The 26,188-nt window shown below is 35.3% G+C and overlaps 1 protein-coding gene across 7 annotated transcripts in view; it reads right to left on the bottom strand.

The window, feature by feature from the left end:
• Positions 1-10: 10 nt before the first annotated feature.
• The window catches only part of spegb (striated muscle enriched protein kinase b), a 108,412-nt gene continuing 82,234 nt past the window's right edge, over positions 11-26,188 (bottom strand). For all 7 annotated transcript variants that reach the window (XM_051118644.1, XM_051118638.1, XM_051118640.1 and 4 more), the window contains 21 exons: positions 25,847-25,946; positions 22,836-23,036; positions 22,070-22,127; positions 21,727-21,804; positions 21,444-21,616; positions 21,300-21,326; positions 19,914-20,066; positions 19,740-19,782; positions 19,514-19,582; positions 16,793-19,421; positions 16,564-16,713; positions 16,271-16,387; positions 14,235-14,402; positions 12,614-12,736; positions 12,137-12,301; positions 9,206-10,013; positions 7,472-7,711; positions 5,332-5,555; positions 5,052-5,127; positions 4,635-4,784; positions 11-2,755 (listed from right to left, as the gene is read on the bottom strand). In XM_051118644.1, the coding sequence (XP_050974601.1) occupies positions 2,509-2,755; positions 4,635-4,784; positions 5,052-5,127; positions 5,332-5,555; positions 7,472-7,711; positions 9,206-10,013; positions 12,137-12,301; positions 12,614-12,736; positions 14,235-14,402; positions 16,271-16,387; positions 16,564-16,713; positions 16,793-19,421; positions 19,514-19,582; positions 19,740-19,782; positions 19,914-20,066; positions 21,300-21,326; positions 21,444-21,616; positions 21,727-21,804; positions 22,070-22,127; positions 22,836-23,036; positions 25,847-25,946 (5,999 nt within the window). In that variant the 3' untranslated portion in view covers positions 11-2,508. The remainder of the gene's footprint in view (positions 2,756-4,634; positions 4,785-5,051; positions 5,128-5,331; positions 5,556-7,471; positions 7,712-9,205; positions 10,014-12,136; positions 12,302-12,613; positions 12,737-14,234; positions 14,403-16,270; positions 16,388-16,563; positions 16,714-16,792; positions 19,422-19,513; positions 19,583-19,739; positions 19,783-19,913; positions 20,067-21,299; positions 21,327-21,443; positions 21,617-21,726; positions 21,805-22,069; positions 22,128-22,835; positions 23,037-25,846; positions 25,947-26,188) is intronic.

Here is a 26,188-nt window from a genome sequence, read left to right as displayed (position 1 = left end):
TACATTCAAGTCTGTTTAGTATTGCTGACAGCTGATTTTATTCATGAAAAGTCATGTTTTCGACATATACACACTTCATTCTACTGTAAAACATTCATGTTATCTCCACATTGTCACTGTTTTAGTGCAACATAATTCATTCCAGAAAAGCTCGATTTAGTTTCACATTAAAGGGTTGCTCGGCATGACTGAAAGAGTAGAGAACACACACGCACACAAAAAATGAAAGAATATAAAACCCTATTCACAACAACATATTGAGTCTGAATTCGTTCCTCTTTATTGTGATTCCATTTCTCCTCGGTTTTAGTTCTCACTTCATAACGTATTTGAAATTAGAAGCTTGATTGATCTGAATAACCCGAGTTAAAACAAATAACAAACAAACTGGATAGAAGAACAAACCCAGTGTTTGCATTTATGCAAAGTGATGGAAAACAAAAGAGAGCTGGCACTGAATCTCATAGTAAGTACTGCAATAAACACTAAGCATACAGTTCTTTGTAACCAAGCCAATGTTTATGTTTGTGATAAAGGTCAAAGGTGATCACTTGCTGTCTGTGGTCAGATGAGGACACAGTAGGTCTTGCTAAAAACAATGAGGACATTACTGCAACATTCCCAACCTCAAAACCAATGGATTTCTATATCCGCTTCTGTTGTGATCACTGTATAAGGAGTTGTAAAAATGTAAAAAAAAATTAACAAAGAGCAATTTCTATCCAATGAAATTTGAGTCGAGAAACTTAAACGTTTTCCATGACGCTGGGACCCTGAAACTAGCATTTTCATTTCTTTCACTTTGCTTAGCAGCTTGCAAGTATTTGTGAATTTGACTTGTATGACTTTTTGTGGATGTGAATCACTCACTTGTCCATTAGATGAATTAACTAAACAAAAACAAATACAAAGGAATAAAACAAGCACGGACTCTGTGACTCTATGTTCACCAAACAGGATGCAAACTGTTCAAAAATAAATCCAAATAATACAAACTATGTAAGTAATACAACAGTGTCTCTAATAAAATCAAATCAAGATCAACACCCATTCATAGTCTTTAAATAAAACCAAATCAGCTTTTTTGATTGTTTTAGACATAAATCTACATTTGTAAATGGAGATAAATTGAAGAATTCAGTTAAAAATCTCAGATTTTTGTGGACAATACATTTAATATATTATATAAATAAATCTTGATATAGTTTATATATTTTGTATTATTTAGACCAAAATCAGACTGAGCAAAGATAAATGATAATCATTTGACCATAAAGTTACTCATTTAAAGGGAAATAAATGACTCTTACAGCAAAACATTTGAAAATAATATACTAAAGATTCTCATAAACTTTCAATGCAGCAGCTAACATATGTTTTACAACATATTCTAGTCTCTTCAGGAAAAAAATGGCACTTTCTGAGACATTTCCATTTCATTCATTGATCACTAGGTAGTTTCCAGTCACCAGCTGATCTCTACATAAAGACAACTTTGGCCGTTCTCTTGCATTTGCAGGGACTGAGTTTTCTCTGAAACTGAGGAAATTGTACCGATGCATGCGTATGCTACTGTATGCACTGAAATCTGCAATATATAATACATTCCTGCTGTTAAACAAAGACTTCAGCATATCAAAATTTGAATTTGTTAGGTGTCAGGAAAAGCCAAACCGTTTATGTGCTTCAATGCAATGGGAATTCTTGCAAAAAGTCACTCCCTAAAGCTGAGGCCTTTCGATATTACAATAAAACCAATCCACTTTAGGTCAAAACACTTTAGTAAAAGACAAAAAGCATCTCGTCTGACAGAACTAGAGTGCCCAACATGATTTCAGTCAATAGTTTTCATATATACTGATAGTCACTACAGTATAACAACTAGCTGTAATAAAAGTATTACTTATGCCATAAAAACTAGATCAAAAAACAAATTTTACACCATTTTCCACAAATCTCAAGGCCCTGGTTCACAATTGGAAGACACCACAAAAAATTACACATTGACATATTTTTTGCGTCGAGTGATGGACTAGATCGCTGTCTTCTTGATTTTTGTATATGAAATAATGCAGTCACTCTTCTCAGCCACGATGGGTCCAAAGTTCCTGACCTGCTAGAGATCCAATGCTGAGAACAGCTAAAATAGATTTGTCAAAAAGTCATAAGAAAAAAGGTGTTGGACGAGAGAGCTTAAAGTAAGGACATCGCCCTGGACAAAAACACAACTGCACTGTGCATGCTGGCTAACGGAGGTAAATGCGCTGAAATCCATTACGCGAGAGGTTTTGTGTATGCGAGTGTGTGTTTCTTGTCTCAAAACTGACCCCAGATGTCGAGGCCAAAAGATCCAGTGCTAACACACACACCACACGTTTACCAGCCCCTTAAGGGCCCGCCAAGGGCAGCTTACAGGGGCTGGGATGTCCTGAGGCTGTGTCTCTCTCTGTCCTTTATCCTGCAGAACCCCGGAGCCGTCTTCTCATCTCTCTGGAGGACGTCCTCTGCTCACTGAGAGACGGGCGCTGCAGGGGTGCCGGGTGTTGTAGGGGTGGTTGGGGTTTGGGGGGTACTCTGGTAGGAACGTAGAAGGACTTTGTGCTTTGTTGCCACCTCGGCCCTGACCTGCTGCTGCTGCTCCAAGAACTCCTTGAGGCGTGTGGTGGTAAATGTGAGAGTCTGTCTCCGCAGTCTCATGAGATAAGCGTCCTGCAGCCAGGAGTTGTTATAGCAGTCCTTAATTGTAGGACGGGCCCTGAAACACACCGTGCAAGACATACATAAATCAGTTAACAGCAAGCATCACACAAAGCAGAATAATTATAATGACCGAATAATATAATTACATTCTAAAAAAAAGTATCATTTTAGAAATTAGACAGTGATTCTAATTAGACTCTAATTACTGTTGGAAATAATGTAATAGAAAGTTTTTTTTTAACTGAAATCAAAAAACAAAAAGTACAAGCAAGACTACTATGATGCACAAATACTTTAAAATACAAATAATATATGTGTCTGCATGATTGCATTAAATAAATAAATGAACACTACTTACTGTTATTATTTTTTTTTTAACTATTTTAGAAAAACTTCCATTTTTACAATAAAGTCAAAAAAGTACAACCAACGCTTCTATGATGTATAAAAAAATGTATATATAAAAAAAAAAAAATATATATATATATATATATATATAAAATAAAAAATATATTTTTTGTGCATTATTATAATGAAAGTGAGATTTCTGACATACACACGCATAAAATATATAAAATATTAATTTAGAAACTACCATAATTCTCAGTCCAGTCTCATTCCAATTAGATCCTCACTTGCAGTTACAGATTTTTGCTTTTTTCAAAAAGTTTTTTTTTTTATTATTATTAAATTCAGTATAAGTATTTATATAAATAAGGAGTCTCTTATGCTTGTTGAGGTTGTATTTATTTGTTTTATTTGATATTATTGCAGTTTCTAATATTGGTTTCCTATTTTAATATAATAGTCAACATTTGGAATGGATCAAAACCTTTTAATCAAATTTGTCCTAAAACCAAACCAACACACGTTCTTGTCTTAGGACAACTTTAATAAACTTTTTTGATCCGTTTAATTTGTTGACTACTGTATATTTTAAAATATAATTTATTTTGGTGATCCAGCACTACATTTTCATCATCCAGTCTTCAGTGTTACAGAATGATATCTGAGTTTTCATATATCATTCTAATATGCTGATTTATTATCATTGTTGAAACAGTTGTGCTGCTTAATATTTTTTTGCACCTGCGATACTTTTTTCTTTGATTCTTCGATGAATAAAAAGTTAAAAAGAACAGCATTAATTCAAAATAGAAGTCTTTACTATCACTTTTTATCCATTTAACACATTTGCAGAATAAAAGTATAAATTTCTTAAAAGAAAAAGAAAAAAAATGTACTGACCCCAAACTTTTGAATAGTAGTGTATATTGTAACACAAAATGTCTTTTTTAAACAAACACTGTTTTCTTTTTAACTTTTTTATTTATCAAAGAATCCCCAAAAAAACTAACACAGGTCCCAAAGGTTTCCAACATTGATAAATCAGCATATTAGAATTATTTCTGAAGGATCATGTGACACCGAAGACTGGAGTAATGATGCTGAAAATTTAGCTTTGCTTTATGGGAATAAATTATATTTTAAAAGTACATTAAAATAGAAAACTGCTATTGTAAATTGCAATAATACTTACAGTTTTTTCTGTATTTTTGATCAAATAGATACAGCATAAGAGAATAAGAAACTTTAAAAACATTAAAAATCTTACTCAGCACAATCCTTTGAACAGCAGTGTATATATTTACTTAAAATCAGTATAGACCAACTCTACTATGGTGTACAAATGATTTAACATTTAAATAACACATTTTTGTGTACTATGATGTTGATTAAATATGCAAAGGAAATGTGTTTAATAGTCATAAAATTAAAGTCGCATAATATAAAGGCAAAAAAGGCTTCTTTCCACTACACACACACAAAAAAGTCTTCCTTTTGATTTCAAATGAAATATGACCCAGACATGGTCTTGACAGGTTTCTTGAGATTTACCCATATAGGCCAGTAAAAAGCACTGTTTTACTCACCAAGGGTAGCTGCACAGGATCTTCTTGAGGAACAGAGAGGCACTTTGGGACACATTTTGGTAGAGCTTACTGAGGTCAAACTTGGCTGCCTGAATTCTGGCCTCTGTCTCAGCAGGGTCATTCTCTGTAAACGGCAGTCTCCCGCTGAGCCTGAATGGTGTACAGCATGACAAAAGCTTCGAGTTACACACTAGAATAGCGTTCATGTCAAACATAATCACAAGCACTGACAGCTCACAAGCTCCAGAGAGCTTCTGGAATGTGAAAACAAAACATAAGAGACAACACACAAACTGCAACAATACATATGACCCCACTGACATAAGATAAAAAACCAGACATTAAAAGTCAACGTGAAATTAAAACAGAGCCTATTTACTCTCAAAAGACTGCAGAGCTGTAGTGGACAACACTCACATGATATAAGTCAATACGCCAATGCTCCATATGTCTGCCGGTGGACCCACCACATCTCCTTTCAACATCTCAGGGGCTTTCAGTAATCAGCAGAGATTAATACACATTAGAAAGTGTGAGGAAATGCACAATTAATAACAATAAATACATAAATTCCTAAATGAACCATGAGCAAGAATGTTTGGTCAAGTTTGGTACCTTTAACATATAAAGCTCTGGGATTTTTTGTAATATTAGGAAGAAAATATATGAAACAATATATTAAAAGGTTTTGTCTTACACATATAATCCAGTGTTCCAATGGGTGGGGAGAACTGTTTCAGAAACAGTGGATTGAAGGTCTGTGCACTACCAAAATCAATAATCTTAACCACATTCATATAAGTGACAATGATATTGTCTGGTTTGATATCCAGATGCAGGATTCTCCGGCTGTGCAGGTAGTCCAGACCCTGAAGTATCTGTACGATATACGCCACAACGTCGTCCTCTGAGTATCGGAACCTAGAAAGACAGATCGACAATAAGAGCATCATAACCAGAGGTAGACTTCATAACCTACATGCTAGCAGAGAAAATTAAAATAATATTGAAAATAATGTTTAATTGTCATTAATAGGGGTCAACTGATTATCGGCCCGGCCGATATTAAGCGTTTTTATGGTTATCGGTATTGGTCATTTTCAAAACAGATTTGCCAAAAAAAGAATTTAAAGAAAGTTTTTGTTAGAGCCCATGATATTCTTAATTTTGACATTAATTTTAATTTTTACACCAGACATATATATCGGTTCAAAATATCAGTTATTGGTCTACTTGATCTGTAATAATCGGTAATCAACCCTGAAAAACACATATCAATTGACCCCTAATCATTAACCAGAAAAGATTATTTAATTAATGTTTTTAAATGATTGATTGATTGATTAAGGGATAGTTCACCCAAAAATGAAAATTCTGTCACTTTACTCACACAAAAGAAGTAACGTGGACAACATTTTTTTTTTTTTACAATTATAAAAATTATAACAAGTAAAAATAAAACAAAATATGTATGTTTAAAAATAATGTAAAAAAAATAATTAAAATATAAACAATCAAATAAATACACAAACTAGTAAAAATACTTTAAACACCTGTAAATAAAAAATATCTGTAATGTCTGTAAATACAATATAATTAAATAACAGTAACAAAAATAAAAATGAATACAACTATAAAAATTTGCAGATTAAATAATTTAAACACATGTAAAGAAAGAAAATTGGTTCAAAATATCGATTATCGGTCTACTTGATCTGTAAGATTTATTGTTTAATATTTATTATTATCCTGTATTTGGCATCTGCCCTGAAAAACACTTATCGGTAGACCCCTAATCATACCCAGAAATTATTAAATGGATGTTTTTTTGTAACTAATTAGTTAGTTATTAAAGGGATAGTTCAACCAAAAAATGGAAATTCTGTCACATTACTTGCAAAAAAGATATTTTGAGGAATGTGGATAACATTATTATATTTACAATTATAAAAATAATAAAAAGTAAAAATAAAACAAAATATGTCTGAAAATAATGTAAATAAAAAAATCTAATAAATACATAAAATAATAAATACACAAATTAATAAAAATACATTAATCTATAAAATAATAAAGCATTCACATCTGTAAAAAATAAATTCTAAAAAGTAACAAAAATAAAAATGAATACAAATGAGCAAAACAAAAAACGAAATAAATAAATAAATAAATACAACTATAAAAACTTGCCGATAAAATAATTTAAAAGCATTTTTAAAAAAATGTAGTCCTTGATATTCTTAATTTTGACAATAATTTACATTTTTACACTAGACATATATATCGGTTCTCAGTCTACTTGATCTGTAATAATCGGTTTTGGCCCTGAAAAACACATATCGGTCGACCCATAATCATTAACCAGTCAGTGGGGACCAGAAACTGTTTGGCTACCAAAATTCTTCAAAATATCTTCATGTTCAGCAAAAGAAAGAAATTCATACAGGTTTGGAACAACTTGAGGATGAATAAATCACAACAGAATTTTCATTTTTGGGTTATTTTCACTTAAATATGTTTTTAGGTTTGTAATATGTTAAAACTTTGATAGTTTCCATGCTTTAAACCAAGTATAATTTTGCAGTAGAGAGAGAGAGAGAGAGAGAGAGAGAGAGAGAGAGAGAGAAGCCTTTATTTGTCACATACACTGTTACATGCAGTGAAACATGCAGTACTGCTTATAGCTTTGTTCACAACCACCGTACAACTTCCCCATACTGCAGAAACCATCAAGTCAAGGGTGTGTGTAGTACAACACAATGCAAAGCAATGTCAGGGAAGGACTGATAAGCACCTACTTCACAGACATAGACAATCAGTACATAGCAGTCTCTGACCTGTCAATCAGACTATAGAGCAGCTCTTTCCCTGAGCAGCACTCAGAGATGAGCACCAGGTAGCGTGGGGTGACGTAGGCCTCATGCAGAGCCATGACCTTCTCGTGGTGAAGGGACTTCAGTATGTCGTACTCCTGTAACACGGTCTGCTTGCTCTCAGGCTCGTACGGTACAATCTTGGCCATGTACAGGTTACCGGTGGCGTTTTCCCGACACTCTCTGATTACACCAAATCGACCTCTGTGGTGAAGAAAATACAAGGGATTGATATTCTGTAATACAGTCCAAAAAACATTCATACATTTTAAAATGGCTTAAGCGTCTAACTAAGTGTACTTTTTAAGGCCATTATATAAAAAAAATGTAGTTAAGTGTTTTCCCCCTCTTTGGTTTTATCTTGGTTAGATTCCCAGGACCAAGGGGCCACCAGTGCCCCCTCAGGAGGAAGAAAGAAAGAAAGAAAAAAAAAGAATAAACAAAACAAAACAAAACAAAATAAAATAAATGTAATCAGATAAAACAAAATAAAAACACAATCAAATAAAATAAAATACAACAAAAAGTATAATAAAATAAAAAATTAAAATGGTTATGTTTTTATATTTATCTTGGTTAGATCCCCAGGACTACCACTAGTGCCCCCTCAGACAAAAAAGAAAAACACAAACAAAATAAAATAACACACAACAAAATATAATAAAATAAAACAAAATAAAATACTATAAAATAAAACCCAACAAAAAACAAAATAATAAAATGTTTTATCTTGGTTAAATTCCCAGGACTACCACCAGTGTCTCCTCACAATAAATATATAAATAAATAAAGTAAAACAAAATAAAACAAACAAAACTAAACTAAATAAAACAAAACAGAACAAAATATAATATAATAAAACAAAGTAAAATACAATGCAATAAAATCCAACAACAAATATATATGATAAAACAAAATAAAATAAAATAAAGTAAAAGCAATTATAAAAATAATGAAAAAATAACAAAACAAAATATGCATGCCTGAAAATAAAAAAGAATAAAAATTAACAATTAAATACACTAGTCTATAAATAAAATATAACTAAATAAAAGTAACAAAAATAAAAAAATACAAATAAACAAAACAACAAACAAAATAAAGAAATAAAAATAAATACTATTTATTAAATACTATAACTATAAAAGGTAACATTTATAAATAATTAAAACATGCATGTCTGAAAATAACGAAAAAATAAAAATAAACAATTATATAAATGCACAATTAAATCAAATAAATTAAACCATTAAATAATATAACATGCATGTCTGTAAATAAAATATAACTAAATAAAAGTAACAAAAGTAAAAAATAATACAAACAAGCAATACAACAAAATAAACTAATAAAAATAAACACAACTATAAAAAATAAAAGATAACATTAAAAAAATAATAAAACATGCATTTTTGAAAACAAAACAAGTAAAAGTGAGAAATAATAAAAACAAACAAATAAATAAATAACAATTAAACAATGAGCATAATACTGTCAACAACATAGAACAGTAATTACATCAAAAGCTGATTTACATGATGAGTAACCAATTTTAGTTTAGCATTTATTTTGTCATGACATTTTCTGAATTACTCATTGTTTTGATTCTATTTTTTGATGTTGATTTAATAAACAGCCATAACAAAGTTCCTTTGTGACACTGTTATAATAAAAGAGTGATCAGCCATTGCACTTTACCTTGCTTTCTCATCCATGAATGTGTACGGTTTCTGAGGGACTCCCTGCCTTAGGGTCGAATCTCCAGGTTTTCCTATAGGGGTCCTGCGCCCTGTAGGAGTGATGCGTCCAGAAGGAGTGGCTCTTCCACTTGGAGTCATACGATTGGGTGTGCCAGTACCCTCCCCTACGGGACTCAGACTTGTAACTAACACCACCGGTGGTGACAGGGCAGGAGAAGGCGTGTTTGGGGTGACTGGAGTCACATGTGCTGTGGTGGTGGCCGGGACATACATAGGCACTGAGGAGATCGGCTTGCCGATAGCGGGCGGAGGGGAGACCAGAGGAGGCGGGGACACCGGAGGAGTTTGAGATGGAGGGGAGACCGCATTGACAGGGGTCTGAGGTTTGGGCAGAACGACGGGCGGTGAGGGTTTAGGAGGAGGAGGTTGAGCTGCAGGGGTTGCTGGGGAGGGTTTGGCCATAGTGATGTTGAGAGTAGTCTTAGCTTTAGCTGGGGTGGGAGCACTAGGGGATGGAGTTCGGATATCAGGTACAGTACGATGACTCGGGGGAAGGGTGGCAGAGGAAGGTGTCGTAACCGATGCAGGTGCGGCAGGAGGAGACACAGGCTTTACCGGCTGGACTGTAGAGGGTGCTGAAGTCGCTGGTGGTGCTGCGGCCTGTTTAATGGCAGCAGGCTTCATTGCAGGCAAAGTCATGGTGGATTTGACCACTGTAGGAGCAGGAGCAGGAGCAGGAGCAGGAGCAGGAGCCGGAGGTGACGAAAGCGTTTTGACAACGACAGTCCCAGTGGACTTTTGGGGTGCTGTTGAAAAGAATTCGCATAGATGCATAAGTTCCATTCAGAATTCTATTAAACCTAACTGTTAAAAAGTTTAAAGTGGGGAACATTTTGAGTATTTTTGAATTAAGTCTTGCAAAGGCAGCATTTGATCAAAAATACAGTAATATTGTGAAATATTACTACCAATTACAACAACTGTTTTCTGTGATGGCAAAGCTGAATGTTAAGCAGCCATCACACCTACATTCAGTGTCACATGACCCTTCAGACATTTACATTTAGTCATTTAGCAGATGCTTTTAATTAATGCGATTTACAAATGAGAACAATAGAAGCAATCAAAACCAACATGAGTTAGTTTTAACAGGTCTTGGTTAGTCTAATGCAGTAACGTAACAAGGGTATTTTTTTATAATAATAAATTAAAAGATAGAATAGAAAAAGAGTAAAAGAGGGTAATTTTTATAATAAATAGAGAAAACTAGTAGATAGAATAGAAAAAGAATAGAGAAATCTAGTGTTAGATGGTGTTTTTTTTAAATAAATAAAAAAGAAAAGTAGTATATAGAATAGAAAAATAATAAAGAAATCTAGTGTTAGATGTTTTTTATAATAAATAAAAAGAAAACGAGTCAATAGAATAGAAAATAATAAAGAAATTAGTGTTAAATGGTGATTTTTTTTATAATATATAAAAAGAAAACAAGCAGATAAAATAGAAAAAAAAATAGAGAATGCTAATGTTAGCGTGTAATTTTTAAAATAAATAAAAAGAGAACAAGTAGACAGAAAACAATTAGATAGAACAAAAGAGAACAAAAAAGCTAGTGTTAGAGGGTAATTTTTTTATAAATAAAAAAAGAAAACAAGTAGATAGAACAAAATATTTTTTTAAAAACTAGTGTTAGTTAGTCTTTTTTATAACAAATTTAAAAAACCAAGTAGACAATAGAAAAAAAGAGTAGAGAATGCTAGTGTTAGAGGGCAATATTTTTATAATAAACAAATAAAACACAATAATAAATAAAGAGAACAAGTAGAGAGAACAGAAAATATTTTTTAAAAAAACTAGTGTTAGAGGGTCTTTTTTTATAACAAATAAAAAAAGAAAATAAGTAGACAGAATAGAAAAAGAATAGAGAATGCTAGTGTTGGAGGGTAATTTTATAATAAAAAAAGAAAAGAATTAGAACAGAAAAAGAAAAAAAAAGCTAGAGGTTTTTTTATAATAAATAAAAAAAGAAATAATACAGAAAACATTTTTTAAAAACTAGTGTTAATTAATAAATAAGAAAACAAGTAGCTAAAATAGAAAAAGAACAGAGAATGCTAGTGTTAGAGGGTAAAATTAGTTATTTTTTAATAAAGAGAAAAGTAGATGGAACAGAAAAATAATAGAGAACGCTAGTGTTAGAGGGTCATTTTTTATAATAAAAAAGAAAGGTAGATAGAATAGAAAATAAATTTTAAAAAGCTAGTGTTAGAGGGTATTTTTTATAATTAATAAAAAAAAAAGAATACAAGTATATAGAATAGAAAGAATAAAAAGCTAGTGTTAGAGTGTAGTTTTTATAATAAATAAAGCAAGCAAGTAGATAGAATAGAAAATACATTTAAAAAATAGTGTTTAAAAATAGGGTAACTAATTATAATAAATGAAAAGAAAACAAGCAGACAGAATAGAAAAATAATCCAGAAGTTTTAATCCACAAGTTTTTTTTTTTTTTTTAAATAAATAAAAAGGAAACAAGTATATAAAATAGAAATAGAATAGAAAGTGCACCAATCTAATAATGATTTGGTGATTAACAAAAAGAAATAAAACAAAAAAACAAAATCTTAAAGACCCCAAATTTTTGAATAGAAGTTCATATTCTATTCTGTTCTATTCAATTCTATTCTATTCTATTATATCATATAATAAATTGTATTTTGTGTCTGTCTTTTGGTAGAAGCTAGCCAAACTTGGCAGTTTTTGTGACATGCCATTTGTTTTCATAGAACATGTAAAAGCTATAAATAAATAAAAAAATTCTATGACCCAAAATGCATTAAATATGGTCACAAATAACCATGGTTTTGTTTAGTAAATAATTGCCTGTCGACAGGATAAAATAAATGAGAACCACAAAAGTTTTGTGCACCTGTTGAGTCCAGGACGATTTTTTCAGACAGATTGCTGTAAGGTCCCTGGCCAGCTTTGTTCACACAGGCCACTCTGAACCTGTACGCGGCACCAGTTGGAAGGTCCATGACATTGTAGTAACAGTCAGCCACACCTGTGGCTACTATCAGCCAGTTAGTATCACCTACAAAAATAGATATTACATTGTTACATGTAAAGAATAAGAGCTGGTTGCAACACCCATCCATTCCAAAAGAGGGCAGTAGAGCAGAAGGAAATGATAACTGTCTTTCCTTTACATTCTCCTCCAGCTTTTTTCTTACATATGGATAAAACTAATAGCAGGAAAATCCAGATACTATAGTATTATCATTATAAAACATTCAAATTTTTGCATTTAAAACTAATATTGAGAACACAGCTGACAATCTTTTTAACAATATACTCTACAAATCATCAGTCAAAGTAAGATAAATAATAAATGTTGTCCACTAACCCTCCGTCTTCCTCTCCAGAGAGTAGGTGCATGGTGCCGTGGTGTCTGAGGGTCTCCATACCACCAGAGCGGTGTTTTTATACTTCTGAGGAACCTCAGGAGTCCCAGGGCTATTAGGCAGACCTACGAAATAATATTTATTGTTTACTACTAGAAATTCTCTTAGTTGATCTGTCTTTGGAATAACTTCAAAAGTTTGGGGTAAGTACGTTTTTTATTCAGGAATTACTAAGACAAAAGAGACCGTTGGGAAATTTAGAATGTAACAAAAATTTCATTTTAAATATGCTGTTTGGAATTTTTTCTATCCATTCTATCCTAAAAGTAAATTAGGCAGCTTAAGTGTTTTCGGCATTGAAAACAATGTTTCTAAAAAGCCAAATTAGCATATTAGAATTATTTTTGAACGATCATGTGACACTAAAAACTGGATTAATGGCTGCTGAAAATTCAGTTTTGCCATTACATGGATAAATTACACTTTAAAACCTATTGAAATACAAAACAGTCATTTTAAATCTGAATAATATTCCACAATAGTACTGTTTTACTTTATTTTTGATCTCTCAAAAACATGGGGGAAAAATCTTACCATCCCCAAACCTTTTAAAAGGTAATTTTATAGAAACTGGACTAACAAACAGTTATTTTTAGAGCTGAACACAACTAAAAAAACTTTATATTTGCTATAGAAAGTCAAAGGTTTTCCACATTTTTGCTATTTCCATATTTTTCCTTGACCGTGGGAACTTTGCAGGTGAAGGGTACTATTATAATATTAACATTTCAGACACTGATGTAAAAAAAAGAATAAATAAATAAACAAATACAATAAAATAAATTATTTAAAAAAACTGTCTCAGGTAAGACAACTACATGATATTTGCACCTCTGCTAGCAAGTCACCTTTCCATATTAATCAGCTTTGTGAAGCACAAAAAGGAGTGAATAATTTATGGCCTGCTGTTCTAGGAGAAAATAGCTTTGCACAGTGATAAGCAGTGCATTAGGCTGTTCACGATGTTAGAAAGCCAATGGCATTTCTGTTCTCAAGGCTAAAAGAGCTCCTTCCTGAGTCTAGCTGTGAGCTATGCACTAACTCTTAAAAAATAATTTTAACTGTTCTTTCACCGTGTCCCACTTTCATCTCTGTTCTAGCCTTTACTTTTCTGAGAAATTCTGGAACACTGCACTGAAGCACTTCTCTTTTTATTTCCTCCCTTAAGGGGTTTTCACACTGACAGCGCTTTTCTGCAACAAAATGACCAGATCTCATTCATTCTCAATGAGAGATTGGCAATGCAATATGGGCATGCCCAGTGACACATCAAGTTATGCATGAAAAGTGATGCATGAAATCCGATGTCAGAAACGGTCAGCATTCAAAGTTTGACTAGTATATTGATATTCATTCGTGGTCATGATAAATCTATTTTGCAATTTTATACAAACACTTTCCACAGCGGAATATTAAGTTGCTTCGGATAAATGAATACAATTTCAATAGTCTAAATGTGTCCCTAACTTTGCACTTTTTCTTCTCTGTTTTGTTCTCTCAGTATTCTATTTTCCTTTCCAATCAGACTTTTACTTCCTCATTTGCTTCTCATTTTAAACTTACGAGCAAGGGACACGACGCATGAGCTGGTGACAGTGGCCAGTGCGTTTGAAGCCACACATTCATAAAGGCCTGCATCCTTCTTGGTGGTCTTCATAATCATCAGCAGCTGTCTCCCATCAGGGCAGGATATCATGTTCATCCTTGGGTCGATCTCAAGTGGCTTCTTATCTGAGAATACACAAAGTTGAAAAGCAAAAATGTTAATTGGGAACTTTAACTTTTTCCAAAATCATAATCTCAAAGCCACAACCTGGTGCTGTGCTTTAATGTTAATGTTGACATTTTAGACTTTGACTTTGGTGGTGTTACTTTGTGGTGACATTTACTTTGAGGTGAAATAAGATCCTTCTATATATAGCCAAAAAATAAATAGGTTTGGTTTTGTCAGCACAATGACTATTGATGCATCTAGAATTCATGGTTTACTGTAACAGACACATTTAAAGGTTAATTAAAAAAAATAACAATTCAGAAATCACTTAATTTAATAATTTAAACTTAAATAATTTCATGTACATTTATTTAATATTATCATTTGCAATGGAGTCATATTAACCCTATCTATGTTTATTTTGTGATAAAGACCAGCAGACTGTAGATTATCTCCTATTTAAAAATAAATAACAATATAGCTGCAAGCAGCAATTACTGGGGTTCAAGCAACTAAGGCAATTAAGCACATGAGGAAAATTATATTATTTAGCAAGCCTGTAACCACTTAAATCAAGGATTTAAAAAAGCATTTTAACATTATTTTTGATAATTATTGACCTAGAGAGTTCAGAGAATAGTGCTGCAGTGTTCTTTTTCCAGACTGAGTGAAAAACCTAAGTAGTTTGCAAAAGTATTTTTTTTCTTACATCTTCTCAATCATTTAACGATTTGATTGACAGCAGTGGTTCTAGAGGCAAAGTTGTCCAGAATGAGAAGTTCTATCGTATATGAATACCATGTGTATGTACGGAAAACCTCACAATGTACAATCGTTTATGCCCATGAAAAATTCCCCAGTGGGTGATTTCTTTCAAATTTCTCACAGACCTTTAGGGCCATGAGTCAAACAGCCCCACTGAGTTTCATTCCAATTGGCTTCCATAACCTTGTTTTGACTCAAACTTCATTGACCAATTGACCATGTTTTTTTTTTCAGATACGCAAATGTCCTTATAGACACTTGTGGCACTTTGGACCAAGACTGTGCACTGCAATTTTCATGTTGATAGGACAAATGGTTGTGTAGGTATAGCCATTTTTATGTTTTTTTTTCCTCTTATAGCACCACCATGGGGTCAAGATCCAGGATTTTTGTCCTGTGACCTCAGATTGAGCTCCTACATAAGTATTCTGAGAGTTTGGTGAAGATATCTCATTCCATTCAGGAGTTTTAGGCTTTTTACTAAAAGTGGCTTTGCCCATTTAGAACGTTTTGGCGTCCCTATGCAATGAGTCGAAAATCCTAAATACCCCCAAATTTCGTCAAGCCAAGGATTCCAGCGACACAAGACACTTGAGCATGCGACTGACGGTTTAGGAGTTATAAGCGATTTCATACTTTTGATCGCTGTAGCGACCCCATCAGGCTGACTGGGGCAAGCCTTGGTGACATTGTCAGTGGTGTGAGTACTACCATCCCTCCAAGTTTCAAGTCTCTACAACTTAAGGTTTGGTCTACACAATCAGTTTTACGAGGAGATTGCTGATCCTTGGCCATTTTAACAATTATTACATGCTTGAACCCCTAATCAAATAACAATATGCCAATATATGCGTTTAATATTTTTTCTTAAACTCTTAAGGTACTTCATATTGGCTGACATGGTATGTTGTAAAAGACTAAAAGAACTCATTTCTACAGATAAAAAACAAAAACAAAGCCAATATGGTGAGCAAAATCTCTACAGCACTGAGATAATACAATTATTGCAAAGTATTTTTTTTTTAATCTAGTATATTCAGTTAAGGATACTGCACTCAATTTAGGTCAGATTATATTATCTTTAGTACTACAGAAGCTTTTATTACAATTTGAATCAGACCTTTCATCCATGAGATGCGTGGGTGAGGACTGCCAGCAGGGAGGCAGCTGAGAGTGACGGGATCTCCCTCCAAAAGAACATGGTCCCTTAGTTTAATATGGAACACAGGAGGGAAGTCTAATTGTTGAGAGAATCAGTGAAAAGATTAGTGAGACAGGGACTATAATTTATCTCCCACAGCTGTGCCAATGCAAGCCCATATGCATAATTGATTCACTCATGATATATGTAAATCTTTATAACAAAACTGGATGTAATCAAATAGATGTCTCTTGAAATGAAATGTGCAATACCAGATGTTAGACGTGTGTACTGGCGAGAGCGAAGAGAGCCATTCTCCCTGGCAATAGAAGCTGGGATGTCTGGTTGGGAAACCGTCTTGTCTCTTTTTCCTCTCGTCAACCCCCAACGATCCCATCGTGATCTGCGGTCAATTTCTGCACCTGGAAAAATATTATGACCTTTTAACAACAAGAAGGAATTATCAAATTTAGAGAAATAACTAAAAAAAACCTAGCATACTTTTAACAGCTGATTCTGATTGGATGCTTGACATGGAATCGAGAGATTCTGATGAGGTCCCTTTCCCTGATTGGACAGCCAGTTGGTTCTGTGGGACACCCATCCTTTTCAGACTGCCACCCTCTGAGGTGGAACGCCGCAGTTTTGTGAATATAGGTGTCCTCTTCTCCATCTTGATTTCATTGTCGTCTTTCCTGTCCTCAGAGTGGCTCCTAATCCTTGTGGATAGGCTTGCCATGGTACTGCCAATCTTCTTGCGCATGGCAAGAATAGGTGACTCTGAGGGTGCTTTGGACTCAGGCTCTGGAGGAGGCTCAGGACCTCCATCTAACCTCACCATCTCAATTTCTTTCTTTTCTTGGGATCCCCTCCGTCCCAGTGCCCAGGACAGACGACGCCTGGGTGCTGAAGCTTCCTCCTCTTTGAGCTTCTCTTCCTGTCTCTCCAATGATGGGGTCCTTTTCAAGCGCATTGAGAGTCTTCTCATGAAGCCAGGGTCCTTTTCTGCCTCACGAAGATCCTGAACTGACTTGGACTTTTCTTCCAACCTCCTTGGTACAAATTCTAAAGGTGCACCAATTGGCCCTGGGCGATACATTTCTTCTGCAGTTTCTGGAGCAACAGTGGAGGGCTTTTCCTCAGCCTTCTGGAATGAGAAGCGTTTAAGACTACGAGTTAGAGAGGACTCGCGCTTCTTGAAGCGAGCTTCAAAGACCTCCTCAGATGCAAGGTCCTGAATGTTGCTTCCGGGAGATGGCTCTCGCTTGGGGGAGGCACGAGTGGGAGTCTTAGGAGGACTTGGCTCTTTAGGAGGATGTTCTGTTGAGGCAACCCGAGAATAGACTGCAGGATGTTCAGTAGTTTGGTGAAGGTCTGGTTTGGATGAAGTTGTTGACAAAAGAGTTGGTTCAGAGATGTGTCTGGAAATGGGTGCATAGACTGGAACTGATGGTGGGGTGGTTGTTGGGGTTGTTGGTGTAGGTGTAGGCACAGGATCAGGTTGGCTAGATGCCTGGACCGATGGTACCATGATGGTCTGCATGATACTGGCATATGCAGACACCCTTCCATCTGGGAGCACTGTACGTGCAGGGAGTGATGGAGTCACATAAGTAGAGACGACACTCTGGGGGCTGGGAGTTGGGGTAGCTGGGGCAGCTGTTGGGGTCACCGTGATTGAGCTGGTGGAAATGGTAACCTCTGGAGACTCTGGTGATGCCTTTACATCATCCTCAACTTCTTTAACCTCAATCTCTGGAGCAGGAGGCTCCACTTCTTTCTCTGGTTCTTTATCCTCTCTTTCTTCCTCTTCCTCAATTGTTTCCTCTGCTATGGGGGTCTTCGGTTTAATTTCAGCCACTTTTTCAAACTCTTCACTGGGCTCCTCTAACTTGCTCTGGACCATCTCTTGTGCATCAGTCTCCCAAGACTTCTCATCAACACTTTTAGTTTCATCTGCATTAGTCTTTGGCACAACAATGACTTCTTCAGATTTATTGTCCTTGTAGACCTCTGACTCTTTTTCCTCAATTTTCTCTTTCTCACGTCTCTCTGGTTCTGGCGTATGAATTTTTGGGGTGATTGGGCGAGCATCCTTGACTGGCTCTGTGAGAGCAGACATGGATACAGCTTCCTGCAGTCGTCTTTCTTCTATTTGTGCCAGTGGGATCTCTAGAGGTGCTCCCATTCTTCGGTGCAGGGGCATGGGCTCTGAATCACCCTGGCTGAAGGAAGCACTCTTGCGGAGTATCTTGGTCTTTGGGATGTCATCTCTAGGTGACTCGCTGGATGCCGCTCTGACAAGCGGAGGGTTAGCAAGGCGAGACCCCCGCACAAAGCGTTTCTCATCCCCCATACCTAATGTCTCCAGCAATGGGCCTCGTAATCCACTCATCTTGTTGTCTACAGAGCCACCCCTGAGAAGTCTCTGCCTCATCAGTTCCAATTTAAGGGCATAGTCCTCCTGGCTGAGCTTTGCAGCTCCTGGACTTGGGCTCCTCCTTGGAAGCTCCATAGATACTGATTTTTGTAGAATTCTACTTCCATCAGTAGAGCTTTCTTCGGTGCCCTCCTCTGGTTTGATGTGGAGCTGTAGGGCACTGTCTGCGGAGCTCCCTCTGCGTAACTCTCCCCTGCGACGTGCTCCCTCTGGCTCATCTGACTCCAAGCTTGAACCTCTGCGCATTGGTCTCTTTGCCTGTTCTGCCCTTTTGGCCAATTCTGCTGGTTCTTCATCAGATGAGCCCTTTTCATCTTCTTGTGTAGATCTCTTCCTGGCTCTACCTCTAGCGGCTGCGTCTCCACCCTCTGATGTCTCTACTTCCATGGGTTCTGGCTTCTGATGGCTTGAAGCAGGCCTCTTAGCATTTCCATTCGGCCTACCTGTCATTTCATCATCCCCTACAATTTCAGTCAGTGACATTCTAGAACCTGAGAATTCCATGTTTATGGGCATTGGGATAAAAGGCAGCTCATCAATGTCTTCATCCGAATCTGAAGATGACGAAGGTGGTGGTGAGCCTTGTTTCAGATGTCGTGGAACAGCAATGGAAATATGGCTGGAAGAGTCATCCAGTAACTCAAGTATAGACCTCATCACCATCTTAGATTTATAGCTGATAAGAGATCGCTAAGAGAGACAGGTGAACATTGTTACAATGACATAATAAAATAATCTATAACGGATTAAGTACTGAACAAAAGTCACTAATATTATCTTACCTGCCATTTTCTTCTGGACAAGAACTTTTTGAGGGACTCTGTGCTGATGCTCTTACCCTTATTCAGGGTCTAAAAGAACGAAAAATGTATTTTAACAATCACTGTAAATAACTTTTTCCATTACATACATAAAATTAACTTGAGGTTGTATTAATTTAAATAACACATTTGGATAGCCACGGGTCTAAAGGAGCATTTCGTCTTTACTCCTCTACTCTGTTGTTACCTTGAACCAGGGATGCCGAAGACATTCATTAGCATCGGGTCTCCTGCAGATAAAACAACATTAAACAAATTGCCAGTTAACACAAAGTGCTCTTAGCAGTAGAAATAATCTTCTCCACAATAAATTACCAATAGGAGTGTGGTGCAGCAGATAAGCACCGTAGATTCCACTTACAATCTATCAGCCACCAGCAGTTTAATGACGAATCCCTTAGCTTCGTGGCAGAGGTCGGTAAACATGCTTTCTTCAAAAGCTACGTTATAGTTCCTGATGTTGAGAACAGAACTGCGGTCGTTTTCTCCAGCAAAAGGAGAAACTCCAGTGAGACTGCAAAACAGAGTTGTTTGATGAAGTCTGCCTGAAGATACTGGTATATAAGATAATGGTGAACATAAGTAAATATATAATATAAATTTTTATACAACAGTTCTTTCTGGTCCTCGAATCCGCCTGGAGTATTTCTCACAGCGAGTGTCATGGTGGACTCCCAAATCCACTATAATTTTATAAATAATACTGAGTTTTTAGGTAAGAATGTACTAGTTTAGATTTCAAATATGCGGTTTGTTAATAAAAATGTCTATTTGAAAATTTGCTACAATGTTTTTGGAGATGTGAGCTCCAGAGAGTCAGCAGCCGTTCAAAGCTCATGAACCTGCCAAGAGCAGCCTTACCTCGGCCAGATCTTTTGAAGTTTGCAGCTGGCTCTGATGTCTCTACAGTGGTTAAACATGAGATATAATTCATTTTGGGTAAATCTAACAGGTACCCTTTGGTATCATTAATCCATTACCTGTTCCAGAGCAAATAGTTCGGCCTACGGGCATAATCTCATCATGTTATATTTAATGCTGTGTTATAACATTATATTTAATTACTTTCAGCAACACCTTGTAAGATGCAGCCAACAAACGCACTAAGCAGCACTGTCATCGGAAATCACCCTTAACAAATGAATGGATAGTACGACAAAGATATCGCTTTCCTCAGCGGACATTCAAACTAATGTTTTATTATGAATATGAGATTGAGCTGTAAAAGATTGAGATCTCTCTCACAATACTCTGCATAATACAATGATCTTTTAATACAGTAATACAATAAGCTTTCAATGAAACAAGTTAACGTTCCTTTGTTACTAGCTCTAAAGTGATGTTTTTGAATTAGTAATGGAGGCTTGGGCTCAGCTATTAAACTGTAAGCTTGAGATTTGAATCCAAAGGAAGTAGTTTGCACAAAAAAGGGTTTTTAAAGATACTCCATTGCTGTTTCTTATGTACTTACAGACTCGCGCTGTCAAACTGTTGTATAAACGCAATATCACACGAGTAGCCATGTGTTATGGCTGTATATCGGCATGCTGTGATTACCTACAGCACTCTGCCTGCATCACAGATGTGCCGATATACAGCCATATTGCACGGCTACTTGTGTAATCATGTAATATTGCTCATTTATAAATATACAAATGCATAACACAACTCTAAAAAAACATAATATATTATAATAATATTATATAATATTATTTTATTCTAACAGACACGATTGATATAATCCTACCATAAATATGTTAGAACTCCAACAGGCCTGCAAGAAGAAAAAAAAAAGTTGAATTGTGAGACACTAATGTATTCATGATACTTTAGAGGCTGCATACAGATTTGTTCAAGAGCTGTTTTGTGATGGAGAGACCAGGTGCGTTACCAGATGTCCGTTGCCTTGGAGACGGGTGTCTGGTTAACAATCTCTGGGGCGACAAATTCTGGAGTGCCATATTTGCAGTACTGTGCCTCATCAGGCGTGAACTTTACAGCATTTCCAAAATCACAAATGCGGATCTGATCACTACTAGGGTCTGCCATGAGAATATTATCAGGCTGAGTGGAAAAAAAAAAAGAGGAGTCTAGTCAACACATCGGTTCCTTACTGTGAATATTGCTAACTTATGGAAGGAAACGGTAATGACAGCAAATTACATAACATTTACCTTTATGTCTAGATGAAGTATGTCATGCTGATGAAGATAGCTAATACCCTCCAACAGCTGCCTCACGCTGGATCGGATCTGTAGTAAACAATTCGGTTTAGGGACAAGTTTAGGGACAAGTGGGACAAGTGTCAGTTTTGATAGTCCTGTCCCTACAGAAATTTAATCTGAGGCTTCTTTTAACTGTGAAATAAAAGAATACATTCTTTATCCTCTAGGTAACTAGAGGATGCAATGAGAAATGGCCCAGGACAAACTAAATGTGACAAATGGTAACAGAATAGTCTGCTCAAACATATGAAACTTTTCTAGCCACTTTAAAAGATCAAACGGGCACACCCACCTCTGACTCCATTACTGTTGATTTCTTTGTAAGCCTTTCGAGAAGCTCCTCATGGCAACTTTACACATTGTCAAGGACAATCACAGTAATGGGGCAAAGCTTGTGATCAACTCATCAACACTACAATGTGTGAGAGGAAGTGTGATTGTGCCAGATTGGATGTGAGACGTGTATAAAGCAGGGTCCAAAAATCTGAATCCACCAGTGAAAACGCATCTATTTTACAAACCAATTATTATTATTTTACATAATAATAATGGTGTTAAGTTCAGTATTGAATTAAAAAATTAACATATGTCTTAGTATTTGGTAAGTAGTGTAAAACCTTAACATTCGTGCTCAGATTTTCAATACGGACTCAAGACTTTCAGTCTCCACTGTGTGATTGTATCAATTTAAGTGCATGTTTTATGTAAGATGTCCTTTCTTTGTTGTTTTCCCAGGAGACTCTGCCCTGAAGGACACATAAGCTAACTATTTGTGACAGTCGAAGCACAGATGGACCGAAGCAATACACACACCGGATGATCCTAAGGAAGATGACTAAGGCAGGTGTGAATATATATGGTACAGATTACACAAGCAGCTGTAGCAATTCTTAGTGCAGAAGGACACTATTCATTTGTACTTGTGACTCACCAAATGATAGTTCATCATGACAAACTTTGAATGTCACAAAGTTCAAAATAAAAACTTAAACTTCGTTTAATTAAGCCTGCTTTTACGGTCGGTGATCCCTAAAGCTCTCAGAGATTTTAAAGGATACAGCTCTGTAATGATGATGACTGCATTCTTCTTCTCAAAGGCGTCGTGAAAGTAGAGGATCCTCTCATGGTCTAGATGAGACAGGATGTTCAGTTCTCTCAGAGCGGAGGCCTTCCGTTTAGCCCGAGCGGAAATGAACTTGGCTGCGTATTCAATCTTTCCTGCCTTCTGTATCACTCGTTTCACGTATGAGAACGCCCCTCTATGGAAAGAACATTTCTCATCAAATCATAGAAAATAGAACAATTGTTGGGGGGGGGAGGTGAAAAATGGTGTTAACAGCAAACTATAGAATAACAATAGCATAAGTCAGCCAATGAAAAGCAAAAAAAAAACAGAAACCATCACAGAATTTGTAATGGTTTTACTGATTGTAATGGGACTTGTATTGATTTTAATGGAAATTGTAATGGATCAGGTGGGTCTCTACTGGTAATTTGTCACATTCCATTGGTGGTTTGTTAAAAACCAGTCAAGTTTAATCAAATATGTCCCCAAACACACTACAGAAAACCATTTACCTTGAAATTGGTTAAAATGTGATGGTTTGTAATGTTTGTAATGGTATTTGTAGTGGAAACCATTAGAATTTCTGTGATGGTTTCTGTTGTTTTTTTTCCAGCAGGGGTGTCAAAGAAAATACGAATAATCGATGCTTATTTAACTCAAATGTAATGTATTAAAATTATGTTTTTACAATTTCGTTCCATTTCACTAGTTTTCACTGAATCATGACTATGTAATACCTGTTTATTGTGTCACAAAGAAAATGCAAATTGAAAAATCCAAATCTGTGTTTTTCTGCTATTTTTCTTTTGGAGGTTTTTTTTTTTTGCAACTCCAACTCCAGTCCATCAATTAACTCTGCTCTTACCCCCATGCTGTAGTGTAATTGTATTTGCCTTGTCTCACCATAGGCAATACTTTATATTTAATAATAGCTCTGTTCCAAAACTAGCTATTTTCTTTGATATCTACTGCCTATATAGGAAACTGAGATTTGGGTGACAATTTGTGCAAAAACCCTTTATTAATTAATTAATTTCAATAGAATTTGACATTAGCATGTTTCTAATTTTATAACCTGATATTCTAAGCATAAAAATACACTACCATTCTAAAGTTTGGGGTCAGTATTTATTTACCAGTCAAAAGTTTTTGAACAGTAGGATTTTTAATGTTGTGAGCAGAAGTCTCTTCTGCTCACAAAGCCTGCATTTATTCGATCCAAAGTACAGCAAAAACAGTAAAATATTTTAATAATATTTTAAATATGTTTACTATTTAAAGTAACCGTTTTCTATTTGAATATATTTTCAATTGTAATTTATTCCTGTGATTTCAAAGCTAAATTTTTAGCATCATTACACCAGTCCCATGATCCTTCTGATCTTTGGATCTTTCTATTCTATTCTATTTTTCAACAGCAAATCAGTATATTAGAATGATTTCTGAAAGATCATGTGACACTGAAGACCGGAGTAATGATGCTGAAAATTTAGCTTTGGTCAGAAATAAATTACATTTTAATATATTCAAAAAGAAAACAGTTATTTTAAATAGTAAAAATATATATATTTAAAAAAAAAAAATGGTACTGTTTTTGCTGTACTTTGGATCAAATAAATGCAGGCTTGATGAGCAGAAGAGACCTCTTTAAAAAACGTGAAAAATCTTACTGTTCATAAATTTTTGACTGGTAGTGTATTTATTTATTTACAGAGAGAGAGAGAGATTAATATTTTAATTCAGCAAGGACAAACTGATCAATAGTGACAGAAATGTATTACAGTTTACATACATACAATATTTCCAGTAAGTAACACAACTATTTTCAACACTGACAATAATAAAAAATGTTTCTTAAACACCAAATCAGCATATTAGAATGATTTCTGAAGGGTCATGTGACACCAAGGTCTGCTGAATATTCAGCTTTGCCATCACAGAATTAAAATCAATTATAAAATATATCAAAATTGAAAAAAGTATTAAAATTGAAATTGTTTAAACTGTAATAATACATTACAATATTACTGTTTTTGCTGTATTTGGATAAAATTTCAGCCTTGGTGAGCATAAGAGACTTTAAAAACCCTAAAAATCTAACCGACCCCAAACTTTTAAACAGTAATTGACGTACAGATACATATTGTGTAAAATACTCAATTTTGAATTAAATACATATTTATAATCATCTTTTTTTGTTCACCATTTGCAGTCAAACCGTTGGCAAAGGATGCCTTAACATTCTTTTAGTGCAAACAGCTCACTAGGTTTTGGAAAAAAAGCTATTACGCATGTAGTGCTGTAGCATGTGTCTGTTTGCAGCGGGTTCAGGTCTTAATAGAACGGTGGCAGTCGGCCATGAAGACTATAATTAAAGCACAGAGAGAGCGACAGCATGCAGAGCAGAGATACAGCGCCACAATGGCTGCACTCCTCTCCGCCCATTCGAGCGCTCAGTGTACCATTGTGTCAAACAAATAACCCTCCCTTTAAAATGTGGTTTTGACCATCTTATATTAAACGGTTTTAAAGCCGCATTGATGGTGATCTGACCTGGTTCAAACACAACATTTTTTGAGGAGTATGATGAGTATATTGACTGGAGCTGTTGATTTAATTGCATATGTTGATTAAGTAATCACATTTAAATCAATATTTGCATTTGTACAAACCTGTCTGTATGAGTCACAGAGCGAGCTTTTTACAATCTGGGAAATTTCAAGGCTCTTGTGGCCTCTTCTGAAGTGGCTGAATCATTCTTTGATTGTGGAGCTTGAAATTGCACACTTCCCTACCAAAAGTGTATTTTTAATAATGTGCCAACTCTTTCATCGTCTGACGCTTTATTAAACCTTAGACGTGTGCGTGTGATGAGTCAGAAGACCTGAGATCTGTCATCAGAGAGAGCTGATGGAGTCGGCTTTTTGAGTTTCTAGGCCGACAGAGGAAATCATTAGAGATAAATGGTGCATGTCCAAGTGAGGCTCAGGGCGGATGACTCACCTCCCAATTTCCTTGTGCACGTCATAGTAATCAGTGAGCCTCCGCATCTTTCTTAGGATGGACGCCTCATCCTCCATGGGGTCGTCTTTGTACTCTTTAGCTAGACACAGAAAGCAAAAGCAACCAGAAATTACAAGGATAATTTCTAAAAGCCACTTTATTGGCAAGTTTTACTTGATTAGGGTAAACATGCAAACATCCATTTTCAAATTTCTATGAAACATTTCAACACATTCACCACCATTTTAGTATACACTTAAGTAATATATTTTAACAAATAAAAAATGTGTACTGTTTATTTTATTCACAAATATTTATTACTTATTTTTATTTTTTCTTGCA

The sequence above is a fragment of the Labeo rohita genome, chromosome 9, assembly GCF_022985175.1.
Source record: "Labeo rohita strain BAU-BD-2019 chromosome 9, IGBB_LRoh.1.0, whole genome shotgun sequence".
In the NCBI taxonomy this organism is placed as follows: domain Eukaryota; kingdom Metazoa; phylum Chordata; class Actinopteri; order Cypriniformes; family Cyprinidae; genus Labeo; species Labeo rohita.
The sequence above is the reverse complement of the archived record's forward strand: the minus strand, read 5'-3'. Positions and strand labels throughout refer to the sequence as shown.